We start from the raw sequence: 25,724 nt of genomic DNA, 5'->3' as shown, positions 1-25,724 counted from the left end.
CCAGGTTTCTCTTGATCTCAGAGACACGCTGTCTCTTGATCTCTCCTCCTCCTCCCAGCTCCCTCCTTCTCTCACAGCCCCCCCTCTCTCCCTCCCTGGGAGTGGAAAGGGAAGGGTCAGGGAGCTCGGTGGGCGGAGATAACCCCTTTTGGTTGGAAAGAAGCGGGATCACGTGTGAAGGATGAAAGGGCTGCCGCGCGGCGGGGAGGAGGCCGCGGAGGCCTGGGTACAGAAGCAGGGAGCCTCGGAGCCGGGGGAGGAGTGAGCCCAGCTCGTGTAATTGACAAAGCTGTACTGGTGAAATAAACACGTTCCCGCACCGCTCTCCGCTATCGATTGCAACCGCCCCTCCCCCCGCACACCCCCACTTCTGCTCCCTCTCACTTCTCGCTTCCAGCTCCGCGGTTTTGTTTTTTTTGGTGATTTATTTGGTTTTTTTTCCCCGGTTGTTTGGTATTGCAACGGAGCCCAGGAGGAAGAGGCATTTTTTGCACCCGGCGCCAGGAGGGGGCACAGCACCCCCGCTGCAGCCCAGCGAACATGTCCCGGGAGGGACCCACGCGATGAAGGTCCGGAAAGGGGGGCCCTCAGGGGCCCTGCTGCCGCTTCTGCTGCTGGTGCTGGGGGCGCCCCTGGGCCCCCCGGCCGCCCGGGCCAGGGAGGCCGCCTTCGTGGAGGTAGTGCTGTTCGAGTCCAGCCCCAACGGGGACTACACTACTTACACCACCGGCCTGCAGGGCAAGTTCAGCACGGCGGGGGCAACTATCAGCGCGGAGGGAGAGATCGTGCAGGTAAGAGCCGCGTGCTGCCTCCCTCCCCTCTGGAGTCTCGCAGGAGGCTCTCCTGTAGTCAAAGCAATCGCCCCAGTGCCGACATAGGAGGCAGGTCTCCCGTGCTAAGGTGCAACGAGACCCCGCTAGACACCACCCCCTAAACAAAGTCGCACAGGAGACACCCCTATCACTGAGAAGACCCCATTGAGCCACACATGGAGACCTCCAAGTCACATCAAAGAAGCAACGCCCGAGATATTCCTGTGTCTAAATATATATATATATATATACACATACACACACGCTCCACTCCCCCCCCCCCCCCCCCCCTTTGAAGAAAACTTGCTGGAGTAGTGAGTGTGCAAGACTTTTGTCTAGGGTCACCCATCCTTGCATGAAGCATTACAACACCCCCCTTGAGCAGCAGGGTGGACGGGACCCCGGGGGCAATTAAACACCACCCAAACACACTCTTGAAATATGTATTTTTATTTTGTACTCCGGGGAGAACTGGCATTTTGTGTCCGCGTAACAAATGAGGTTTGCGAACCTGCATAGAATGCAACACACCTCCCGCCCCCTCCCATACACACACACACGTTTATTTTGTGCCCTTGGGAGAGACCGATTCTCGCAGAGCGAACTTCTGCACCCGTGCTGTGCATCTTGAGAAACCTGCTCAATGTGTGTTCCTGTAAAGAAATGTGTATTGTGTGCCGTGCATCATGTTGTGGATTCGCTCGCCTCATACGTTTTGTGTGTATACCTGGGAGAAGCCCGCACATTGCGTACCTTCAGGGGGCAGCTGCACATAGTGTAATCTCCGTAGAAGATCTACACAAATGTGTGATCGGAGAAACGTCTTAATATGCTGTAGTCCTAAGAGAGTGCATAGATTGTGTGCTTGTAAGTGTAATCTGCTTTGTGTGCGTACCACAGGAGAGATGGACATGTGTTGCATCCTAAGGCAAACCTGCAGGTTTCTTCCGAAGTGGGAGCCCTGTCCAGTGTGACACCTGGAGAGATGAATAGTGGATAGCCGCATAAAACATGTCCACGGGTGGCAGATGCGTTGTGGGCACCTACTGGAGTTATCTGCCTATTGTGAACATATCATTAAAGAAAACGAATGTTTGTACAAACTCAATCTCCTCAGCAAATGCTATCATGACCAACGTAAATCAACCTAGCCTTCTTCATCCGAGTTGTCTCCTCTCTCTCTGGACGCTCTAGAATAGTGGGTGACCGGACCACGTCACTCTCGCCTTTCCTTTTATTGCACTCTCCCCCTCCACTCCACTGCATATTTACTTCCAATGCTGTATTTTTTTTCTGTGGTTTGCCTACTACGTAATGTACTATCCTTGTGCTGTTTACTATGTGTATGTAAAGCGCTCTTATACTTACGGGTCAAGCTAGCGCTATATAAACGTTAAATAAATAAATATACATACTTGTGTATACAGTGCAATAAGCTTTATACAATGCACCCCGGGCGAGCCACACCTTTTATTTAACACTGATTCTGTAGAGGTGGGAGGCTACAAAAATACACCCCATGTATAGTTTGCACTTCCACACACAGTTTAGGAGAGGCGTGCACGTGATGCGGCCAAGGAGAGCTGTACTTCCACCCCCGTGCCATGTACCCTCGCGGCACACGTGTATTTATTACATGTGACATCTGCAGCTTGTGCGCCTCTGGTAGAGAGCAGCAGGTTGTGTGCCCCCGGGCGATTTCTGTTTTTGTGCTTAATCTAAGGACGTGTTTTGCGTGCCACAGGGGAGGCAGGTGTGTAATTCTCGCCCCCCCCCCCCTCCCCATAACTCCCCCGAAGCGAGATGTACCCCCTGCTGAAGCTGCCAGTTTGCAAGGCTGGGCCGGGGTACAGCTTGCCCTGACACAAGATGGCTTCTGGAGTGGGACTGGCATGTGGGACTCATTCACAATAAGAGGCTGGCAGTGCCCGCTGATCTCAGAGAGCAGGAATGAGACAGCGCGTCAGGGAAGGGGCGGCCTCCGAGGGCTACGTTAGGGACGCCGATTGCACAGCGCTACACCGGAGTCTAGGCGGCGCAGCGCTACATGGGGGCCCGGAGCACCTACGTGTGTCTAGGACTAGAGGGGGTTGGATTTAATTAGGGGCACCGAACTGCCGGGGCTCAGAGCATTGGCTTTGAGCACACGGAATTGCACTGCATTTCGGGGAAAGTTGGCCGGTTTGGGTTGTATGTTGGGGGGCGTAGAACACCTAGGGGTGTGGGGTCCTTTACTCCAGCCTGTGGTATAATAACTGCAGAGACCCCGGAGCACCGTATAATGCGTGCACAAAAAAAGTGCACTGCACTTTAGTGAGTAACAGCACCCCCAAAGCGTTCCTAGATTTAGAGCTTTCCATGCACTGCATTGGGGTAAATGGTGGGGTGGGGGCTATTGAGGCTGGCGTGGAGCTGAGCGTGATCCCTAGTGCGGGTGTTTCTCTCACTGATAGATAGCCAGGGAACTGATACTGGACGTGGCCTCACCATGAGATAGATTTCATCCTCTATAATAATATTTATATAGCGCTTACTTTCCTGACCAGTCCTTGATGCGCTTTAATGTGGCACGGGATGTTATCTTTACAGTAGACCGCGGAGGATGTGACCCTTGACCTGGGTCTCGCTCGGACCAAGAGAGACGGCGTGTCCTGATGCCTAACAGTGGTCTCACTGACATCCTGTGAGATGCACTTCCAAGAGTGTGTCTCTCTCTGGACGAGCCCTGCTTTGAGACAGCCAGCGGGTCTGTGTGGCCGCTCTCAAGGGGGAGGTCAGGTGGGGGCACTTAGCCATGTCTCAAAGTCGAAGCTGCAGCCAGCGTCCTGCTCTGCACGCACGGCTGCGCTGCACCTGGAACCGCTGGGAAAGCTGTGTTTGGCCTGCTGTGCCGCCCCCCGTGCAGAGGTGTGCGGGGGTATGAGGTGGGGCTTCAGAGGCGGGAACTCCGCGTTGGGCCACGGGGCAGGGGTTCTTTCAGTGCTGTGCAGCAGGACCCAGTTGTACCTATGGCCTTAAGGATGCAATTTGCTGCCCGGCTGCTTGTGACGTCTTCCGCACGAGGACCGGCCTTACTCAGCTGCGCGAGCCTTTCACACTGCGGTGGCGAGCTTCTGGGGCTGAAAAAACACAAAAAGTTGTTAATGTGTTGTTTTAATACTACTTATTTTTTTAACGCCGCGAGGGGGATTGCAAAGTGGTTTGGGGTCGTCTGGCCTTTGCAAATACAGAATCAGGCACTGTTTTTCTGAAAGGCTAAGCTCGCAGTTAGGAGGGGCACGTTCTCCGGGGTGCCCAGGGCTGTCTAGACTGGCCCAGCGTAATCCAAAGCATGAAAGGATAAACTGTGAGTCTTTGGCAAGGGGGCTCGCTTGTTTCATTGGGTACCCCCTCGATCATGGGGCTGTTCAGAGTGATACTCCCCACGTCTTTGCTTGCAAGAACTGGAGGAAGAAGAAAAGCATAACTAGGCCTGGATACCTATCGAGAGCAAGCGGTTTTCGAGGTGGCTTCCAAGATCATGCCATGTGTGCCACATACGTGACGAATCTTAGACTAGTGAATGCACCAACTCCAGAGAAATACTGGGTGCTGGAGATTTCGTGAAGTTCAGTCCCTTCATACCTATATATTGTTTTAAAATGAAATATTTTTGTAATGCAATGGTTTAAACAAACTATGCAAATAAATAAATAAACTTAAAACAATCCCTTCATCAGAATACCACGGGAAGTTGCCCAGATGTTTGTAACCAGGGCATGGGGCAAGGGTGCTAAGGATTTCGGGCACGGGACTGGTAGTAGAGGCAGCAATGAAATGTGGCAAAGGCAGGTGCCCCACCACAGGGAGGCTTTCCTCATTGCACAATCTCTAGCCCTGTGGTGGGACAGTGCGTGGGTTAATGGTACCCATGGAAGGCAGCCTTTCTCCTGAACGCTCCTATGTTTTAGGTCCTTTATTGAGTGGCTCAAGTCCCGGGTTACCTTGCAGCGGATTTGCCTGCATCTGCATAAGGTTACAGTCTAAGAGGCATTGGATGGACCCTGGGTTATTCTGTGGCTTTGGAGTGGACGTGTTTGTGACTGTTGTGGTTGGTGGGTTATTGGCTCAGTCTCCAGTGGTTTCACCGCTTAGCCTGGCAGTGGATGGTCTTTGACTAAATGGGTGGTGGAGGGTTTGGGACGCCAGGAGGTCTTTGGCGACCTTGTAGTAGATGTGATAGGACAGGCTTGGGGGTGGAGGCTGGTTAGTGACTGTGCCTCAGGGTTTCATGTAGACCGCAAACGATGTGCTGGGACCTGCAGTTTCTTGAAGTGTGGATTAAACTGATAAATGCTTGTTTCTTTGCTGTTAATTGTTCGGCTCTCTGCAGTGTTCTGATACCATCAGGGTTGTGCCCTCACCAAGGAGATTTGTCCCTGCATCCAATTTAATAACTGAGCACGAGCAGGCATTGTAACATACTGGTCTGTGTACAGGGAAGTCTAGAACCTAGTTCCCTACGTGGATGCCTACACATGTAATTATTGTGAGACCTGGAGTTGCACGTAGTCCGTGAATGTTAACCAAGAGCCTGAAAAAGCCTCAGGCTTGATCGCCAGCAGAGGCGAAACTAGTCGGCTGTCCAGAATTATTTACTATGCATTCAATACATTGAAATCTTCATTATCCATACCGAATTTTTAATTTGTTTTGTTGAATTGCTCAAATCAGAAGAATTTAATTTAAGGGTGGCAAACATTAAAGATTTTAATAAGTTATCTGGAGTGCCGGGGATGAAGTTAGGGGGTGCTGAACGCTTCCAGAATTAAAAGCTCTCCAAGGTGTGTGCTACCACAGATTGCTCAGATTGGAGCGGGGATGCCCAAGATGGAGCATGTCCTGAAATGAGCATGCAGTTCACAGCTCCAACTAAGAAGTATGGGTTTTGGAGACATCCGTACTGTATGTTCCCACCATATCTTATTACACCAGGATCGGCTTGCAATCCACCTTGAGGCTGTCCGGGCATAGCTAGATTCCCCAGACGGTCCTGTGAAGGATGGTAAACTTCCTCGCACTAATCCTGTGCCTTTGAACCAGTAGTTTGTTGTGGGCCTGTAATTGTTGTCAGCCCTCATAGTAATGGTCTAATAAATTCATGCATTAGCATCCGCCCACAGTAAAGGTCAGATGCCATGAAGGATGTTGTCTAGGCCTGGGCCCAGGGCAAAGGTCAGCAGCCTGAAGAATATCAGAACACTCAAAGTAGCTTGAGTGTTTCCTTAGGCACATCTGCTGTGGAGTGCCTGTTCCTTGTTTTAAGTTAAATTCAAGTTTCAAGGGCATCTGCTTCTACAATGCTGGTGATGTACTGGAAGCAGACACTCCCTTTCTCCTATGAAATCTTGTTCTGGACAACATTTTGTGTTTTTTATCATTAGAAGTTATTCTCTTTACTATAATTGGTCTCTAATGAAGGTATATCAAGTGGGGTTTGGAATATCTTTAAAGCCATGTACGTTTTTCCGGTCCCTGAGGGGAAGTGGGGCAAGGTGTCCTATTAATACTGATGATATGATCCACACAAGTTCTCCTATGTTGTACATGCCAGTTGTGTTTAATTGGCTCTCACACTGAAACTGCCCCATTGATTTAAGGTGATATCTGATGGGAGAAGTAAGATGTTGAGAGAATTCAGCTTTTTATAGTGGCTCTTGTCAAATCTAGTTGGAGGCTTCTGTAGCTTTTTACTTTTTGGCACCTGTCGGGCATGGTTTGGGCCCGAGATAGCCACTTACCTTAAGATGGCATCTGTCGGACATGGTTGGTATCTGCAATGGCTTTGGCCACCTCATAGATTTCTATGACTTGAGGGTAGCCCTCATTTGGCTTCTTCAGGACCGAGATAGATACGCTCTAAGGTGATCTGCCATGGCTGGAGGTTATGGTAGATCTGCTGCTTATGGTGTCACCTGTTTGACAGACATGCCATCTTAAGGAGAGGAATTCTCTTTGATACATTCAGGTAGCAAGCCAACTTCCATATTGAGACTGTATGGACCTTTATCTCCTGTATTGCTGCTTCAGATTGATGTGCACTGGCCATGTCAATCAATTTGGTACACCTTGACTTAAAATTAATTATTTGTGTTGGCTTCCATCCAAAATAAGACCAGGAACTTCCATTGACACAAACACACACATGCAGCCTGGTTAATTGGGAACCTCATGGTCACGTGAAACCCGTCCATATGACTTACATTGGCTGCCTCCTTTAGTAGAGTCACAAATTTGATATCTCTGCTATTTAAGGTGGTCCATCTCAATCAATGATTGAGTTAGAGAGGTCTACTCTCTAAGGTGGCATGCCGTGAGGATGGTAAAAGGCAGCAAAAAGCAGTTCTGTCTGTGGCTGCATATTTTAGGCATTGTTTCACATCTTTCAGGTGAAAGTCTTTTCTTTAAGGTGGCATGTGCTTGTTGAGGAAGAAAGTGGAGATAGAGAACTGCCACGGTTTGTTTAAATGGGTACATCTCTTCTTATTGTGTGCTGACATGTTTTGTTGCTCCTTCAGGCACTGTATCTTACCCAATTTAGGCTGTCGGATATATCTTCTCCTAAAGGCACCATGTTAAGTGTGCTTTATATTGGTCTGACAGAGATTTGCCTTAAGGTGGAACGCCTGCTCTGGTTTTGGCTGGGCTGGTGGATCTACACATTAAGGCAGCCTGCCTCGTGTGGGTTAGTCTAGGACTGATGGAACTGCTTCTTAAAGTGAACTGAATGTTGTGGGCTGACCACTCGGCACCATAAGTTGCTATGTCATGTGTAGATTAAATTACATTGAATAAGCTGCTTATTAAGGTGGGGCGCATGCTGTGGGTTTGGCAGGGGTCCAAAGACTGGGCCACACCACCGTACCATTAAAATCACGCAGGAATGCTATCCAAATTCGCATATCCTGCTGGACAACGAGTGTGGTGGTGTTTTTCTTTTAAGCCTGACATTGCCTGTGCAATGGAACACGAGAATGGGCGGGCCATTGGGGTGATTTTTAGCACAAAGTTAAGCTGACCAACCGTTTCTGTAGCTGGTGCAAGGTGACCTTCTCCTTGCTCAGGCACTCCTGTAACGCTAAGGGGAACGCCACCATTTTCCCTTGTGGGAGTCGTGATACCCCATTCACCAAATGCAGTTCTATGCCCAAAAAAATACATTTTAGTGGCCAGCCCTACTGTTTTTCCTGGTGCTAGTGGGACCCCAAATTCGTGCATGAGTGCACAAAAAAACATGTAAAACCCTGTCACACTCTTGAGATCCCGGTGCACCCAAGAAAAGGAAATCGTCCAGGTAATGCAACACCGACCGATGCCCCGTCACTTGTCTGAAAACCCACTCCAGGAAGGAGCTGAATTTCCAGAAGTAGAAGCCGAAGCAGGAGACCGAGAACCGCATGGGCAATTGGGCATGCACTTGTCCATTTAGTAGTATCTGCCCTCTAGTTGAAAACTCAACAAATGGAAATCCTTTGGCTTCACCAACAGTAAGCGGAAAACTGATTCGATGTCAGACGTAGTGAGCAATGCGCCTGGTCCCAGCCCCTGTAGCATTACTATCGCCTGATCCAAGGATGCATATTTTACTGTGCACAGGGCCCCATCAATAGCATAGTTCAATGATTGGCCGCCGTGACCGCACGTTATGAAGTAAGCAGCACTCTTGGGTGTATTTCTTGGTCACCACCCCCAATGGTGAGCATTCAAATCCTTCTACCAGTATCGCATCAAATGGGTCAGCCACCCTCCCCAGCCTCAGTGCCTTGGCAATTTTGGCCACTGCTACCTCCTTGTTGGACCTTACAGATAGCTGATTGTGACAGTATGAAACCCGTAGGTAGCCAGGTGCAGGAATCCTACAACCATCTCTGAAACCTTCCAATAGAATTTGAGCCAAGCTGGGGCAGCTGTACTGATTTACCCGTGGGATCAAAGCAGTTGTCTTTATTAGGGAGGGCTCCTTGGTGTATATTCCATCCTCATTCTTGTGTCTTACCCACTTTATCCTTTGAGTTTTTAAAACATTTGGACTGAGAATGTGTGGAGTGGCCACAAAAAGTTCCTTTGCCCTTCTGAATTCTTTATCATACTCTCTCCATCCCACTCCCCCGTTATTATCATGTGCACAGGCAATCCTAGTTTGGTAGCATGCCATTTGTACGCCTAAACCAGGAAACTGTTCAGCAATTATCGCTTGGTAGTTGGAGAACCCTTTTATCCAATTCACCAGAGTTTCCTCAGTCTTTTCCTTGTGAGAACAACTAGTCTAATCCCTGGAATGTGCCCACTCCTTACCCTTTTTTGCATCTTCTTTATCAGCTTCATCTAGTAACAAGGCAAACCTAATAACATACACCCCTTTCCAGATTTTTTTCTGAGACATGCCTACCCAGCAACTTACACAAACCTAAACTTGGTAACAATTGCTATTACCTGTTGCTGTAGCATCCTGTTTCTTAGCTTGTTCAGCCTCCGTTGTCGTACTCTTTCTGAGATTCAGGTCCACCCTTGTCTTTCCTGGCACCACTTTTCCCAACCCCACTGGTTGACACACCACTAGTATCTGCTGTAGTTGCCGCCACATTCTGCACTGCTCTTAGCTTAGACCTTTCTACCTGTGCCATTTGCTTCCTGGCTGTATCCAAGGCATCCCCGTTGTCCAACAAGGCCCCACAGCCAACTGCTGGGGTCCAAGTTCCTGCCTTAGCTAACCAAGGAAGCACAGCTGCCAAACTGGCTACTAAATCCAGGGACCCAAGCACAACACCGAACAGGCTCTTACAGGGAACAGGTACTACCTGGCTCGGGCCCCTTCTGCACCTGGGGTGCCTGCTGTCACCACTGGTGGAATCACCTTACAACCGGCTAAACAAATGCACCAAAGGACTCCCCGCACCTCAGCTGTACAGAAAATTTGCTCAGAAGTCGGCGCGTGTTTTGAGCAAGCAGCCAGAGTCACCACTGCAAATCCGATCTTGCGGGGCAGGCGAGTGTTCACTCAGCCCGTGCGGCTCCCACAGCTAATTCCTCCGTCGGGACTTGATGCTCCTTCGACCTGTAAAGGGAGACAAAAAAGCAAACAAAAAAAACAGAGATCTTTGTCGCGTAGACAGCCTTTGCTAATGTGCTGTGGCGAGGTAAAAGACCGTCTCACCACTCCACAGCCCCTTTTATCAGTCCCTCCACAACTGGCAGGATCCAGATTGGACCTGCCTTCCCACGCCCAGGAAGCACTTTAGTGCTTCCAGGGCATACACACATTACTCCAATCAGTGGCAAAGGTAGGGCGGGTGCCGGCAGCGTCTCCATGTACCGTCAGCCGCCCCACCAATCCTTGCCATCAGGGACCGACACAACCACCATAAGTGCGGCATGCTCGAGTCCCGGTGGTGCCTTAACAAAGTGAATTGGATGTTGTGGACTGACATCTCTGCTCCTTACGTTGCCATGTCATGTGTGAATTAAATTACAATGAATGAGCAGCGTATGAAACTGGGGTGCATGCTGTGAGTAAGGCAGGGGCCCATGGCTTTGGTCCCAAGGCACCGCATCTAACATGGTTTACACTAGGGCTTGTCCACGTAGTGGCATTTCACGTAAAGTTAAATGCGAGGCTCGGAGAGGACTCTCCTCCACAAGGATCTACGTTCTTGTGTTCCTCAGGTTGAGACCTAGGCTGGTTTCCAAGCTTCAAAGGCTAGTTCTAGGTCTTTAACGCGTGCTTCAATTGGTCTGTGTTGCTGGCAGCTGATTGTACCAATTCCTGCCAAGTTCAGCTTCCATCCTTCTTCAGGAGTTCAAATGAGAAGCAAGTGATTAAAACAGTGTGTGAGAAACGGGTAGTAAAATGTTTTGACTGCTGAAAGGAGCTGTGGACATTCCTAAAATAATATCCTTCCAGGTTCTGATTTTAATGCACTTTCGAAAAGCTTTGTTTAAAGGTAGGCAAGTTCAATCCAGAGTAGGTTGTGAGGCAGATGTGTGGGAGCTGGCTCCTCGAATTGTCCGCAGCGATGGCAGTAGTGAGCGAAGGACAGTCGTTAGCAAAAGATTGGCTGCTGTAGTGAAGGATCGCTTTGTGTCTGATGCACTTGACGGTCCCAGTGGTGATGAGGACTAGGTGGTTGTGTGGTGACTGTCAAGATAGCACCCCTGTTTGCATTGTAGTTGCATTTAGTACCTCAGAAGAGGTGCGTTAGTGTAAGAGGTACCATGCTACACTTTAGGGCGTGCTTGGTGGAATAACGTTGAATTAAAATGTGGCTTCTGTGACAAGTGTTGCTGGTGAATCCATTCATGGTGCTCTTATCCAAACAATGGTTACTGGGCTTAAAAGGGTAGTTTGCCAAAGAAGAGTGAGGAATAGGACGATTGAGCATGATATTGTGTAATTGCGACTGGTTGGTAGGGTGTTGGTTATGAGTAGCCTGTGTGGGAAGTGTTAGGTGGTGTAAGTGACGGTTAGTGAAATGCCCTTCTTGTTTCATTATGATCATGTAGATTTTGGTTACTGGGTGGGCATGCACTGCAGTCATTGGATGAATTGACTTTGGTTTATGGATGACTGAATCAATTTTATAGTTGGAATGATCTCGTTTCACCCCCTAGCTCCAGAGATAACTGAAATGTGGAAATCACATTTTTTAATAGGGGCATGTAAACACGCTTAAAATATTATGCATATGCGCAACTACCAAAACGTCTAGCTTATTGTCAAATCTACATACAAAAATTCTGATTCACACCTATTCGCGCTGTAGAGCACCTGTCGCCAAGTGTGCTGGTACTGTACATATAATAGGAAAAAAACCAGCCCTAATACTTCAGGGACATGTTGGACTGGCTCTAGGAATTAAACGTCATTGTTGGTTTTTGAAGGTAATGTTTGTTAATTTCACTATTTTGGCTGTCCTTATATTGGTCTCTGGGAAGTCCATATGGAACCGTGTAAAGTGATTCGAAGCAGAGAGCCAGTGTTTCATGGTGGTGGTTAAGAGGAATATGGCAGACTGGTAATCCAGAGGGTTTTCTGGTACTGTAAAACCAGGCTTCGTGGTAGTAACGAAGAATGGAACATAGTTGTTTTAACAACAATGAAAAAGGACAGTATTTGGAGGCAGCTGTAATAAGGACTGGAACACTTTCTTGGTGGTACTATAGAGTGGGTTTGCGTTTTGTGGGTTTAATAACTATAAGCAGGGCAGTTCTGCATGTAAGCACGATGGGGGTTGTGTTTGGTAATGTCGGTACTAGCGTTGGGACGGTAAGGAAGAATACTTCCGTTTTGGGGGCGTAAAAGCAGTTGGGAATCAAATAATATTTATTGGCAGGACTGCAAAATGGGAAGTTTTTAGCAAGTGATAAAGGAGAAACAGAGAATTTGGTGCTGCTAATTTGGGGGGAATTGGCCAGGTTTTGGTGGTGGAGAGAAAAGGAATTATGTGATGCTTGTGAGTAGCTGGACCGAGGAATGGCACAGTCTTTTTTGTGTCATTGCAGAATATTAACAGTAGTTGGTTGTAGCAAGGAAAAATTAAACTATACTTGGCTACGGTATGTAAGAATCACATGGTTTTTGGCTGTGACCAGAAAGAATCCAGCTGTGCATGTTTGTTGTAATGGGGCTATTAGTTGTAGTAGCAAATCAAATGAAGCAGCTTTTGGTGGCTGTAATAAGGAAGACTTGTGAGATACTCATCTAAATACAGGAGTTTTATGCAGCCAATGAACACGATAGTATTTTAGCAATGTTTCAGAAAAGTTGATTGCATGGGGCTGAGAAAGGAGGCTGAATTTTGCTTTAGGCTAATGCCTTGTCCTTAAGGAATGGTCAACTATCTGAATATGGATGCTGTAAAGAAGAATGTTGTCATACTCCAATTGACTGCTGAGCACGTAGTGATCAGTGCGTCAGACTAGTTGGCCAACTCTATTGAGCACTGTACTAATAAGGAAAATACATTTCACTGCAGGTGCATTTGCCTTTACTGAGTAGCTTACTCCAGTGTGCTGCCTCAAGCATTCACGTTCTGAATGCTAGTCAATGTTTAATATGTTCAGTGTGTAAGAAGATCCTCAGAAGTTCAAAACTCCAACTCAGAACTTTCTGGGTAATAAAATCCTTTATTCCCCCCACGCCCCCCACAAGGCTGAATACATGTCGATGGAGTCCTGACCCAGAATCTATTAGGGCAACTACCTCCCTAGTACCTGGCTCAGCAACCAGGCAAGCCACCCTCAAAGCAACAATCCCTGTGGCTGCACATACAATCCATCACCATAGTGCTAAATCATCTCTGGAAGCAAGATAGTCCTTCACTCTGTCCCACTTGTTTCACATACAAGGCGGTCCATCTACGCGCTCCAAAATTCTTCTTGCAAAATCTGAGGCGGTCAGGAACTACCCACTCTACCAGAGGGCACAGTCAAAGAGTAGAAGTCCTGAAAATATAAAGCCTAAGATGCTGAAGCATGCATCTACAGAGGAGCCTGGAATCACTGGTGCTCCATGCCCTCCCCTGTTTGGAAGCGCTTACTCTCAATTCATTTAATAGTTTGGAGGCACCTTATGTTTATCCCATTCTTGGCGCTTAATAGATATAGGCGCTCCTTTTACAGGCCACCGAAGACTGAAACGTGTCAGTAATCATATGCATATGTGTTATTCGGCCCTGATCTGCCCTTGCTCTCTTGCCATCTCTGTACTGTGTATATGTATGTATGTGTGTATACATACATTTGGGTGAAGGGGTACAACTTGAGAATTGTAAAAAAGGGTTATGTAGCGGTGCCTAGAGGGTGTGTGACTGTCTGTGGGTGTGAGCTTCGGGTGAATACAATTTGATGGGTGGCTTTATCTGAAGTGCAAGTTTCGATGCCACCAACAAGTTTCAGGGTTTTTTCACCACAAACACTTAGCAATGCTTGGCTCTATGCCCATCAACGTTCTAACTAGTCCTCTGACCTTAGAAGGCTGATCCAACTTTAATTTCCCATTGTTGAATATTTCGGAATACCACACCAGGAAACTGGTTAAGTTTTGAAATACAAATAGGGATGAAATAAGGCCAGGCCCCACAAACGAGCTTCACTTGAGGTCTAGAACAGTGTGTGCCGGTGGAATTTGCTGTTGGATCAACGAGGCCTTGTCCTGTGGATGCTTTTGTCGCTTTTTCGCTTCCTGTGGGTTACGAAGGCAGCCCAGACACTCTTGTCATTTGCGGGTGGCCTTGGAATAGTTTGGAATCTTCGAGGTTTCGTTCTCCAGATGTGGCTGAGCGGATTGCCTCATATGTGTGCGCATTCTTATTTCAGGCGACATTGGCTGCTTTTTTGATGAAGCTCGTTTTGGGCTTGGATTTCAATACAGTCAAAAGGATTGATCTATTTGATTAAAAATGTCAGTTTTTATAGCGTTTCATGTTGATGACTTGAGAATTTTGGCCTGAACTCTGTTTCCACAAGTCCTAGTCAGTCCAACGGTGCTTGCTACATCATTCTGTACTCTACTAGCCCCATCAATATTTTCTTCAGATCCCAAAGCAGTTTATGCAAAGGGCCAATTCTGGATCCATATTACAAAAATACCTTCACGGAGAAACAACTACAGAACAATGAATTCTCTAAGCAACCTTCGGACCTTTAACACCAAACTCTTAGCATTCCTTTTTACCAGAAATGTGAGCTGACCGCTCTTCAACTGACTCATATCCCTAACTCGGAACCAGGCTTGATTTGAACCCAAGTCTGAAACTGAACGGTAACCACTGACCTGAAAACTACCCTTAATGCGGACACCAACTCAAAAGGCTCTGCTTTAATCATTACCCTAAAGCTTGACCTCTTCTTTAGGTGGCATTGGTTACCCTTTTATTTAATGTTTAACTTACTTGGAAATGTATACTTTTAAATGGGTGTATATTTCATTGACGCAACCTAGAGTAGTTTTCATCTTTAATGACCTTTCCGTGCAATGATTGCTTTGCAAAGGCATAGATCCCATCGCCTTTCTCCAAGGATGTAAAACTGCCAATCACTTGCCATGACCTGCCCGACTGCGATGGGCCCCGGACGGCCCGTGGAGGCTGCGTCCGCGGCTGCCGACCTTTAAAACTGTTCGTGATGAGTTAAAGTTCCATAAAATATACACAAAAGTCTTTGGCTCCGAAATGAATTGCTCTCAACCCATTCTATTAGTTGTTTGGTGCAGCATTACAGTGCGTGAGGGATTATATCCATCTCAAAGGTACACTGAATTATCCCTCCTTATATTCTCGGAGCATGGATAAGAACAAATTTATTTAGTTTTTTTTTCAATGTAGCAGGCTTTCTGTGTTTGACAGGACATTCAATCCAATACAGACCTTCTAGTTTTGCCATTGTTTGGGTAAAAAACATTTGCATCCGTTTTTTTGGAAACGCTGTTGCTTCATAAATGGAGGAAAGCAAGAACCTCTGATTTTCTTTTTTTTTTTTTATCTTAAACTACATTAACAGTAATGGTCTACATTAATGCATAGGCCAAACCGCCTGTATAAACTACACTACAGTGGTATGTATGCCGTATAAATATGTATAAAATCATTTCTGTATGTACATGGTGGCTGGATTCCAAAACTGTCCGCTCCGCATTTCATCCTTCCAGTACTGATTTACTTGAGTAGCATTCACTTTAAATGCTAATAGAAGAATTTGCTATTGGCGCGTAAAGACTGTTTTGCTCTCTGATAATGAGCACTGCTAGTCGGATCCTTATTTTACTGCCACTAACAATTTAACTTTTCTAGGTAATCTATATTATGTTACATGCAGTCAAAAGTGTGTCTGAGTTAGAGTGGCACTTCAATTTAATTAACTTTTGAGTGGTAGGTGATTTTGCCATAAATTAACGACAATCTTCATGAAGTTTGAAACACAGAATAGTTGTTGTAAAGGTTTGTTGTGGTGTTTTGCATGCTGGGGTGTAGGTTTGTTTCCTCACTTTGTTTTTATTCTCTGGGCTGTACTGAAAAGGATTCGCATAGTGCATTGAGTTGCACCCAGTTTTGGTCTTCCAGGTGTCCCAAAACCATCTGATGCACCAGACTGGCAGAGACCGCTGAAATGCAAAGGCAGGACTTTCCTGTTGCTGTGTTTAGTGATGTCTTATTCCAAGTGCTGCTAAAGACATGCAGAATGCACTAGTTGACCTTGTAAATTGAATATTGCACGACAGTCCGAGGGTTCACTTCTACTCTCATGTCTTGCTGTAAATATGGGAATACTTGAGTGAAAATGGTTAGAACCCCAGATATGCAGAGGCTCTACAATAGGTATGCAGAATTATTCAATTTTTCTTTCCCATTTCAGGTCTTGGTGATTTAATTTTGATGACAATCACATTTTAATAGATGATAAAGTCACTCTTGCTTGGCTTATTTCTGCAACAAATACTACCTTAAAGTATAAGCTTCTCTGGATTTTGGGTTGAGTAAATCTGGCGGCAGTGTGATACAAATAATTCTGTGCTTCTGGTAGTAGGGTTGCAAGTTCCGAGCGAGTAGCTGGGGGATCCATCGCTCTTAGACTGCTTTAGGACATGTAGATCTGGGTGTGAGTGTAGCAGCCCCAGCTTCATACAGAGCATTACAATTGATGATTTGAAAATGGCTGACGTGAACGTGTACGGGACCCTTCAACGACGCAAATCTTTCTCTTGGGAGTGGGCATTCCCACAAGAAGCAGAGCAGCGCACCCCCTTTCTTGTTTTTCATTTGGTAGATAGCTCCTAGTTAAAACATTTGTTTAATGGAAAATAACTTGTTTCTGACTTTGAGGCTTCCTTACCAGATAGTCCAAGGCACTGTCCAATCTGGCACTCTGGGTGCTTCCAGTTGGCCACCGCACCTGTACCCGCCCAGCATGCCATGGCGAGAGCTTATGCCATCTTCCTAGCTTCAAGTGTTGCAGGGAGCCTGACAACTTGACTAAAGGAATTGATTCAACATCTCCAATAGAGGGCCCAGCAGCTGTATAATAAAAATATTGTTCCAAGATTTTTTGGTGGGTTATGTTGTATTTGGGAAAAAGAAATACCAACATGTTTCTTCGACCGGTCTTCCCCCCGCCCCCCCCCACCCCTTCCTGCTCCGAACTTTGGCTCGAAGTGGTCTTCCTCCCGGTGTGAGGTTGCTGAACAACTCTTTCACTATAGAAATGTGAAGTATTAAGGTCGTTGAATTGTGTCTTTCTCCAAATAGTCTGTCAGTAACCTCGAGTGTAAAAATACTGCCAATCGTCTCCCTACTGCCTTGTGGTCAACATAAGGATCCCGCCCTACCTGCTTGAATTTTGGAATGCAGCATATTCTGTTTTTCTCTCCTGTAACAGAAATATACCTTTTCCTATGTTCTCTATGTCGGTTACCTCAAGTGGAAGTGATTTAGACATTTCAGCTTGTAATAAAGAATACAAAAATATTGCCGATATTCAGTTTCACACAGGTGCGGAATACTGACTACAAGATATCTTCCGAGTATGATATATATTTGGGGCTGGCTGTTTTTTGATGTGTTCATGTTTAAAAAAAAAAAAAAAAAAAAAGATTTCCAGGTTATTACAGGTAAAACAGGGAGCTAGGCGGCTTTTAATCTTATTCAGCTACCAGACCCATGTCCCTGCTAGGCATTTTGTGACTGTTCGGGCCCTATATGCTTGTCATGCTTGTCATGCTTGCAGTTCCACCTCTGACCACGAGTCACTATTTGCGACCCCTGTAATGCTTTCCTAACCAGGGCCAGTTCACAGAAGGCCCCAACAGAAAGCTGAGGCCTTGTGGCCATGTGCTTCTTTCAATAAAGTGCATCAAATGATGTTGCTTGTGTGTAATAATAAACTACCTCTGATACAACTGGTTAATTTTTGTAATCACACTTGCCAACATTTAGCACAGTAACTGGAAAAAAAAAATCTAAATGATATATTACATTTCCATCAACCCCATGCGTAGATATGTGGCGATATACTAAAAAGCAGGTTTGATTAAATGGCTTTAAGGAATACTTTTTCAAATGCCCTTTTCAATGGCTATGGTTTTCCGTATCGCAGGTAGGATGGATGGTTCTTTCTTAGCTTTACAGTGGGGTCAGTGGTTTCTCTGTGCATAAGACAGAAAATATATCTCTGCGTTCTTTTGTTAAAAGCCTTTTATTCGTATTGTTTTGTAATTGTATATATGTAGCGCTCACTATCCCTATCCAGGCATTTAACTGCTTTATGTCGGGCAGCACTCTGTTCCCCAACTCAAGATCAGCGTGTATTTTGTTGATTACCGTGCTTAGTTTTGGGCTCTCAAGGAGACCATTCTGTGCTTTTGATCCAGTTAATTTCAAATTAATAGATTACCTGGGCTCATTAGTGGCTCTAGGTCATAAAAAGACATTGCCTACATTTAATCACAATTTTGTTTCTTGTGTGTTTGTCTACAACAAAGTTTGGGGGATTTAGATGGATATTTGATTTTCCAGAACCGCAGTGCAGAGTTATAATGTACATCAGTTTGCTACATTCTCTTGACCCATCCTACGCTGCTTATGCATTTTGCTCAAACGCCCCCTCGTCCCGTAGAGGTTCCAATGTTGAACCAGTTTTATTTTTCTATTCTCTGTAAACTCTGCAGTTTGTATTACAAACAAGAACAATCATTTAACTTACATACACCTATAGCAAATTGGCACTTCCCATAATTGAGTTTTACAATACCCCCTTTAAATATAGGATATCCCGAAAAAAATTACGATCTCATTCTGTACAAATAGTCTAAAATGTACAAAAAAAAGTCTTGAATTCAAAATTCATTAAGGGCTCATATTCCTCAATGGGTGCTAAACAAAATGTTTACATTCAGACATCGGCCTTGAGGCATCATCACATAAGTAATGATTTAGTAGTCTCTTCCGCATAATTGTCACAGCCTCTGATTCACCAACCATCCATCTTCTATATCACATACTAGTGTAGACAAAAAAGCATATAACCAGAATTGTATTGGAATCTCCGAATATTGGTGCTTATGAGCTATCCTCCGTTTCAGGAGAGTCAAACTTGAACCCGCCCATTTAGATTTCTTTTTCTCCCCCGACCGAGCCCAGTGATCTGTATTTAACTTTTTTTAACTGTCTTGGTTCTCCGTTATCTAGTTCCTATAAGGGATTGTGACCAACATTTCAAACCTACCCTTACAAGACTAAGAATGCCTGTGTGGTGCTTTTGAGAGAGTGTCTTCGGTACTCTATCACTTTGATTGAAAGAACCTCTAATCCCCCAGTCGCCTTTCGAAGTCCGGTTGTAATATTGAATAAAACAGGTGCAAGAATGCATATCGGAATAATAACCCCTGGTTCAGTCCTTCTCATTCAAGTTGACATGCAGGCTTTAACTACCCATCAAATATCAGTGTATTCTTCACAAAATGTTTTACATTTCCACAGGAAGGCCCAAAGTAGCCCTCCAAAGAACACTTCATTTTGGTCCACCTCCTTGGATTGCTTTCCACACCTAGGCCCAGAGGAGATTAGTCCTTTGAGTGCTCCAACAGCATCCTCCCTGAGCAGTCCAAGGAGCAAGAGCACCAGGCCATTGTGTATGCATCGCCTTGATGGAATCCCACCTTAAAAAGTTCAAATGCAAACTTGTATAAGCTCCTCATGTGTTGATCAGTTTCCCGTTTGCTCTTCTGTTCCTTTGCTGGATGTCTGGACGCTGACTATCATGAATGGCTGAGGGGTCATGGGTCGCCTCGGCTGGATTCCATTTGATTAGAATAGATGTGGTTTGCCCTTCTTCCGGCCTCCTGTTTTTGTTTCTGGGAAGTTTGCCTTTAGATGTGGTTGGTTGGTCGTTCTATTGGACTTGGTCTGTGTGCTTTAATGAGCTTGAAGTACATGTAAGAGTGTTTTTTCTCTGGGCACACCACAATTTTGACGCACCAGAGCCCATGCTCTTTAGACATGTGCCACTTTTAGTGGCAATGAGGGAGCTGGAGGGAATTTGCCCGAAGAATTGAGTAGTCATTAGCAGACAGAGCATTAGCAGAAATACGATGCCTCACCAACAGGTCGTTGTTGTAAAAGATTAAAGGGACTACAATCTAGGAAGAAAACGGTTTTATTTAGTACTTTTGTACCCTTTTTATTCTGGATTGGAGTGTTCAAAGGAAAAATTAGGTGTTTGGCAGAGGCTGCGGGAAATTTAGTAGGTCTTGGGTAAGAATAATATTGCATTTGTATGCTTCATGTACACAAACCATGCTGTTCTTGAGGATTATTGCACACAAGTGCAAAGCCAAAAGTCTTTGGAACGATTGCATTGACTAGCACCACACTTGAGAAGCTGGTGGCATCCATTGTGATCCGGTTGTTAGAAACGGACGCACTGCAGTCTGTTTTTATTTTTTATTTTTATTTTCTAATTTTTTTAAAGAGTTTTGAGAATGACCTTTCTGCCAAGCCTAACACTTTTACTGAAGAGGATGAAGGAAGGAAGTACATGTGTTTTACTTAAGTTCATCCTTTATGTTAATCCTGTTTAGGGACATCAACCATCCACTGGGATGACAGGGTAAGTGGGAAGGGGGTGACTGCTAGTGAGTATGCTTTTTTTTTCTTTTGGGGATTTTTATGATGTTACAAGGTTGACAGAGGAAACCTGGAGCGTCTATGGGATACCGGGACAGAGGCTCATCAGCCATACTCCAGTATGAGGCCAGCTACTGGTCTAGGCTTTCAGGATGCTGCATGTTGGTGCTCATTCATGTTTGAGAGGCACAATGCAGTGTCTGGAGCTTTCTATAGAAGATTTATATAGGAAAAACAATTCTGGGTAAACCTGACGTTTAAGTTGGGTCTCCCTAGGCGTGGATTATAAAGAAATGGACTGACTGCACAGTTCCAGGACTTGAATGGTATCACACCTGCCTCTTATTAACTGTAACCACACAGGGGAGAAGCTCTGCTTGATCTTACATCAGAAGTGCATGAAGGGAAGCAACGGAGAGGCCCGCGAGGACCTCTTTGCACAGCACATGAGCATGATGTACCAGGATGAAGAGGAGACTCTCCCTTGGGCCGGTTATTAAAAGAGGTTGCCCAGGGAAAAGCACACCTGGTGCCGCCTTCATCTGGCATAATAATCGGCGTCAGCGCTTGAACAGGCCACATGCGCCCTCCCCTCCTTTCTGCTGCATTTGCTATAGATTTTGACAGAAGGTTTGGCTCTCTGGTTAGTGGACTGTAGAAGTGCTTAGCACTCTGTGTCTGAGGTGTCCTGGTGGATTCACTAGTGGCTACACGCTAGTGTGCTGTTAGTGGGCAGTAATCTAGCATGTCGGCATTAGTCCCTTCACTGGTGACCCTCTGTAGTTGGAGCTGCACAGGTGACAGCCCAGTGCGTAGGTGCGGACTTTAGTACTTTACTATGGGTACTGTCCCATAGGTGGAGCTTGTCCAAGTGCACTTTGTTAGGTGAAACTGGTCAGGTGACAGCCCAGTGCACAGGTGCTCATCTTTGTATTTAGTATGGGTAGTATTGTCCTAATACACGTTAGTAGAGAGTCTTCCATAGGTGACGACCCAGTGCATCGCTGCTCTCTTTTTCTACGTTTCTATGGGCACTGTTTCGTGGATGGTTGTCTTATTTCACATCAGTAGAGGGAGTTCCATAGGTAAAAGCCCTTTTCATAGGTGCTAATATCTAACTTTAGGATGGACACTTGGTGTTCTTTGTCCCCATCAAAAGGGGAATCTGCACAGGTGACAACCCAGTGCTTTGGTGCCCTCCTCTGTAACTTACTATGGGTACTGTTGTCCTAGTACACTTCAGTAGAATCTTCCACAGGTGATTGCCTGGTGCTTAGGTGTTTCCTCTGCATCTTACAGTGGGTACTCTTGGGAAACCGCCTTTAGAATACAGGCATTATCAAGCAAATGCTTTTATCACGCATCATTTACTATGCATTACCTGTACTATGCATTGCTTTTTCCACGCATGCCTTTAACACGCTTATGCCTTTACCAACCATACCTTGGCAACGAAATGGTAAGTATATATCTGGGAAGCATGTGAGTGTAACACATCACACAAAAAACAAAGGTTGAAGATAAGTTATAGTTGGGAAAACTGTTTCTTATACAACCCCAATTTAAACTACACATACATTATAACTTTTAAAGTTATAGTTATCCCTTAAATGTATGATTTATGCACCACTTACACACTATCTTATTTGTGACAATCACAACTTAAACTACACAAACATAACATTCAAAAGTTATATTTATGTTAAATTTGATTTACGCACCAATCTCAAATTAGTATAAATCCTACTTATAACTTCCATTTATACTTGAGCACCGCCTTTAAATGAATCACTCACACACCTCTGTACAGTGTTGTCACTTCACTCATCACACTACATTAACTATAACTCCCCCCTTCTCCATGAACTAGCTATACCCTTAGAGATTACCTAAGTTTTATAGCATGCCAAATTATTGCAGTAAATAAAATACTTATGACAGAAGAAATGATATTTGCCAGAACATAGTGCATGATACAGTAGCGAGTTATAGTTAATGTAGTGTGGCGAGTAAGGCGACAAGACGGTTTACGGAGGTGTGCGAGTGATATTCACGACATACAGCGGAGTATCATAGTGTCTCCTACAGTGGAGTTGCATACAGTGAATGTTAATGCAATAGAGTGGCGTATAATGGAGTGGTATAGAGTGCAGTGGTGTGCAGTTGAGTGGTGTACAGTGGAATTGTATACAGTGGAGTGTGGTAAAGTGGATTTAAATCCTGTAAATTCGTGGAGTGTATTTGTGTACAGTGTAGTGGCCTACAGTGGAGTGTTATAAACTGGAATATTGTATAGTGTACAAGCCTATATTTGAATATCGTGTACTGAAGTAGAGTGGAGTATGGTACAGTAGAGTGAAACTGAAATAGCGTACACTGGAGTGAGGTATACTAGTGTGCTGTGGAGTGGGGTGCAGTGGGCTTACGTAAAGTGGTGTGGTAAAGTGTAGTGTTGTAAAGTTAAATTGAGTAAAATGGAGTGGCGTCTATTGGTTTTGCCGAGCGGTATAGTGTGAACTACAGAGGGGTACAGTGTAATACGGTACAGTGCAATACTGGAGTAGCATAAACTGTAGTGTGATATAATAGAGTACCGTACAATTTAGTAGTGTGTAGTGTAATAACGTTGAGTTTAGGGCCATTACCTGTACAGATGTACATTGGAGTGCCATATAATGGAGTAGGGTACAGCATATTGGTTTACAGCTCAATTGGGGTAATTATAAAAGCGTAGACTGGAGTGAAGAACAGTGTAGTGTGGTTTTGTGGAATGGTGCAGAATGTAGTCTTGTAAAGCAAAATAGCATACAGTCACTTGTGGCCCACAATCCAGTGGCATATAGTGAATTTCGATACAATGGAGTGACGTAGAGTGTAGTAGACTCTGGAATAGCGTATACTCCAGTAGTGTACCATCATGTGGGACATAGTGGAATAGAATTTAGTGGAATAGCATAAATTGGAGTATAGTACTGTGGAATAGCGTGGACTTGGTCCTGCAAGAGGGCTTTTTGTCTGAGATCTTTTTAGGGGATCGCCGCAGTCGTTCGTGCAGGTGTGTGGAGATAGGTTCAGGTGGATTAAAAATACTGTGCTGGTACCCTCAAAGCAGGGTCGGATTGGGATCACAATTTGGCCCGGGCACTGACGAAAAAAGTGGCCACGTTCAAGGGGCGTGGCATACATTTAAGGGGCGTGGCCTACAGTTAAGGAGTAAAATTCAGAACAAACCTTCTGGACAAAAGGTACGTTTTACAGACCCATCAGGAGGTTGTGCATTATTATGGAAGTAAGTAAATAGACAACCATTTAAGCACAAGTCAAAATAAGTTTATACCAGGTTGAACCAATCGTGTACTTCACGGTTTTTCAGTATGCACGCAGCTTTGATCAACTGTGCAGGTCTTTTTGTGATATTTCATATGATAATAATCTATATATATGGTTACAGCACTGGGTTGTCCAGTCTGATATTTTGTTTACAATTCATGGTTCTGAGCAGGCATGTTTGGTGAGAGAAATGGTCGGGAAGATCTGCTTGGATAGTCATTGTGAGATGTAAAGTGGCAAACATAAGATTCCGCTAATCCAGATCCAAACATATTCAACCATTTGCAAACCTATCCATCATGTATTCTTCCATCCATCATTTCACTCATCCATCCCTCCATCCACCCTTTTACTCATCCGCCCATTATCCACCCATTCATCCACTCTTCCACCCATCCATCCATTCACTCATCCATTTACCCTTTCACCCATCCAGCCACCCTTTCACCCATCCAGCCACCCTTTCACTTACTCATCCATCCACCCAGTCACTCACCCTTAGACACATTCACCCTTTCAGTCATCCACACATCCATCCTCACTTTTTCTCTCCATCCACCCTTTCATCCAATCCATCTCTTCACTCATCCATCTAGCCATTTGCCCTCTCACCCATCCAACCATCCTTTCACTTTCTTATCCATCCACCCAGTCACTCATCCTTCCACCTATTCACTGTTTCAGCCATCCATTCTCCCTTTCTCTCTCCATCGACACTTTCACTTAGCCATCCATCCTTCCTTCCATCCATCCACCTATCCATCTACTCATCCACTCATGCATCCATCCATTGACCTTATCACTCATCCATCCTTTCAATCATCCATCCATCTTTTCTCTCATCCATCCTTTCACTCCTTCACTCATCTATCCAATCTTTTGCCCATGTACCCTCCCTTTCACTCACTCATCCATTCTTACGGCCACCCTTTCACACATCTGTTCATCCATTCACACTTTCACTTATCAATTAATCAATCCATCCATCATTTCACTCATCCATCCACCCATTCTCTCTCATCATCCATCCATCCACCCTTTCACTGATCCATCCACCCTTTCACTGATCCATCCAGCCATCCCTTCACTTACTCTCTCACCCACCTTTTCACAATAATTGTGAGCTGAGCCTTTGTACGCAGAGTTGCAGACAGAAGAGACTCATCAGGAACTCACCCCTCGCTGTAGTTCCTAAAGCAAAGGGAGGCGTTCAAGATGCCCCTGCACATAGTCAATCTGAAACCTTGGAAGTCATGAGTCATGCATGATGCACAGTGCCAGGCCCTGAGGTGTCTGTGACACGGTGTTGTTTCCAGGGCTTTAAGTGGGATGACAAAACTGAGGGGTCTCTCCAAAGGGGGTGTTCAATGTAATTATGGGCGTAGCTTAAAACACCTAAGCTACAAATCTGTGCTTAGCATAGTGTGCCGCCCGACTGGTATTTTGCTGCTTCTGTCATTGCGTCCAGATATATAATACAGCAAGTAATGTTACACCTACAACAAGCCAGAACTATAGGTTTTGTCAATGGTTGTTAGTTGCATAAAATAGAAAAGCTGCAACCATGACTTCCTTGAAAGTAATATTGAAAATGCATCAGTTCTAAAATGATGACAGAGAGAGAACTATAACCCTTTTTTTTAAAACTTCTTGCACGGGGGGGGGGGGGGGGGAGGGGGTTAAGGTGAAGATTGTGCTGTGCGCTTTGAAAACATCACCTGGCTCCCACAGCCAGACCCATTCTTCCTCGCCCACTGTGCCCTGAGTGTGAGGGGCTGTGGGCGAGGTGTTAAGACTATCACTGTTTCCCTGGCGGCGTGGGCCCCAGGGGGGCCATGGTGAAAATGGCTCAAAAGGCCTGAGAAACACCTGGCCCCCAGGGAGACCGATTCTTGCAAACAATCACCCCTCCCCAGCTACCCTCAGCGTG

General features: G+C 45.5%; 1 protein-coding gene across 1 annotated transcript in view; it reads left to right on the top strand.

Moving 5' to 3' along the window:
* The first annotated feature begins 202 nt into the window (after positions 1–202).
* The window catches only part of ZNRF3 (zinc and ring finger 3), a 244,624-nt gene continuing 219,102 nt past the window's right edge, over positions 203–25,724 (top strand). Inside the window, exon 1 of the mRNA XM_086942470.1 lies at positions 203–791. Coding sequence (XP_086798596.1) covers positions 564–791 — 228 coding nt within the window. The 5' untranslated portion in view covers positions 203–563. The remainder of the gene's footprint in view (positions 792–25,724) is intronic.

This window comes from Lissotriton vulgaris, chromosome 11, assembly GCF_964263255.1.
Source record: "Lissotriton vulgaris chromosome 11, aLisVul1.2, whole genome shotgun sequence".
NCBI classification, from domain to species: domain Eukaryota; kingdom Metazoa; phylum Chordata; class Amphibia; order Caudata; family Salamandridae; genus Lissotriton; species Lissotriton vulgaris.
This window is presented reverse-complemented; position numbering and strand designations above follow the sequence as displayed.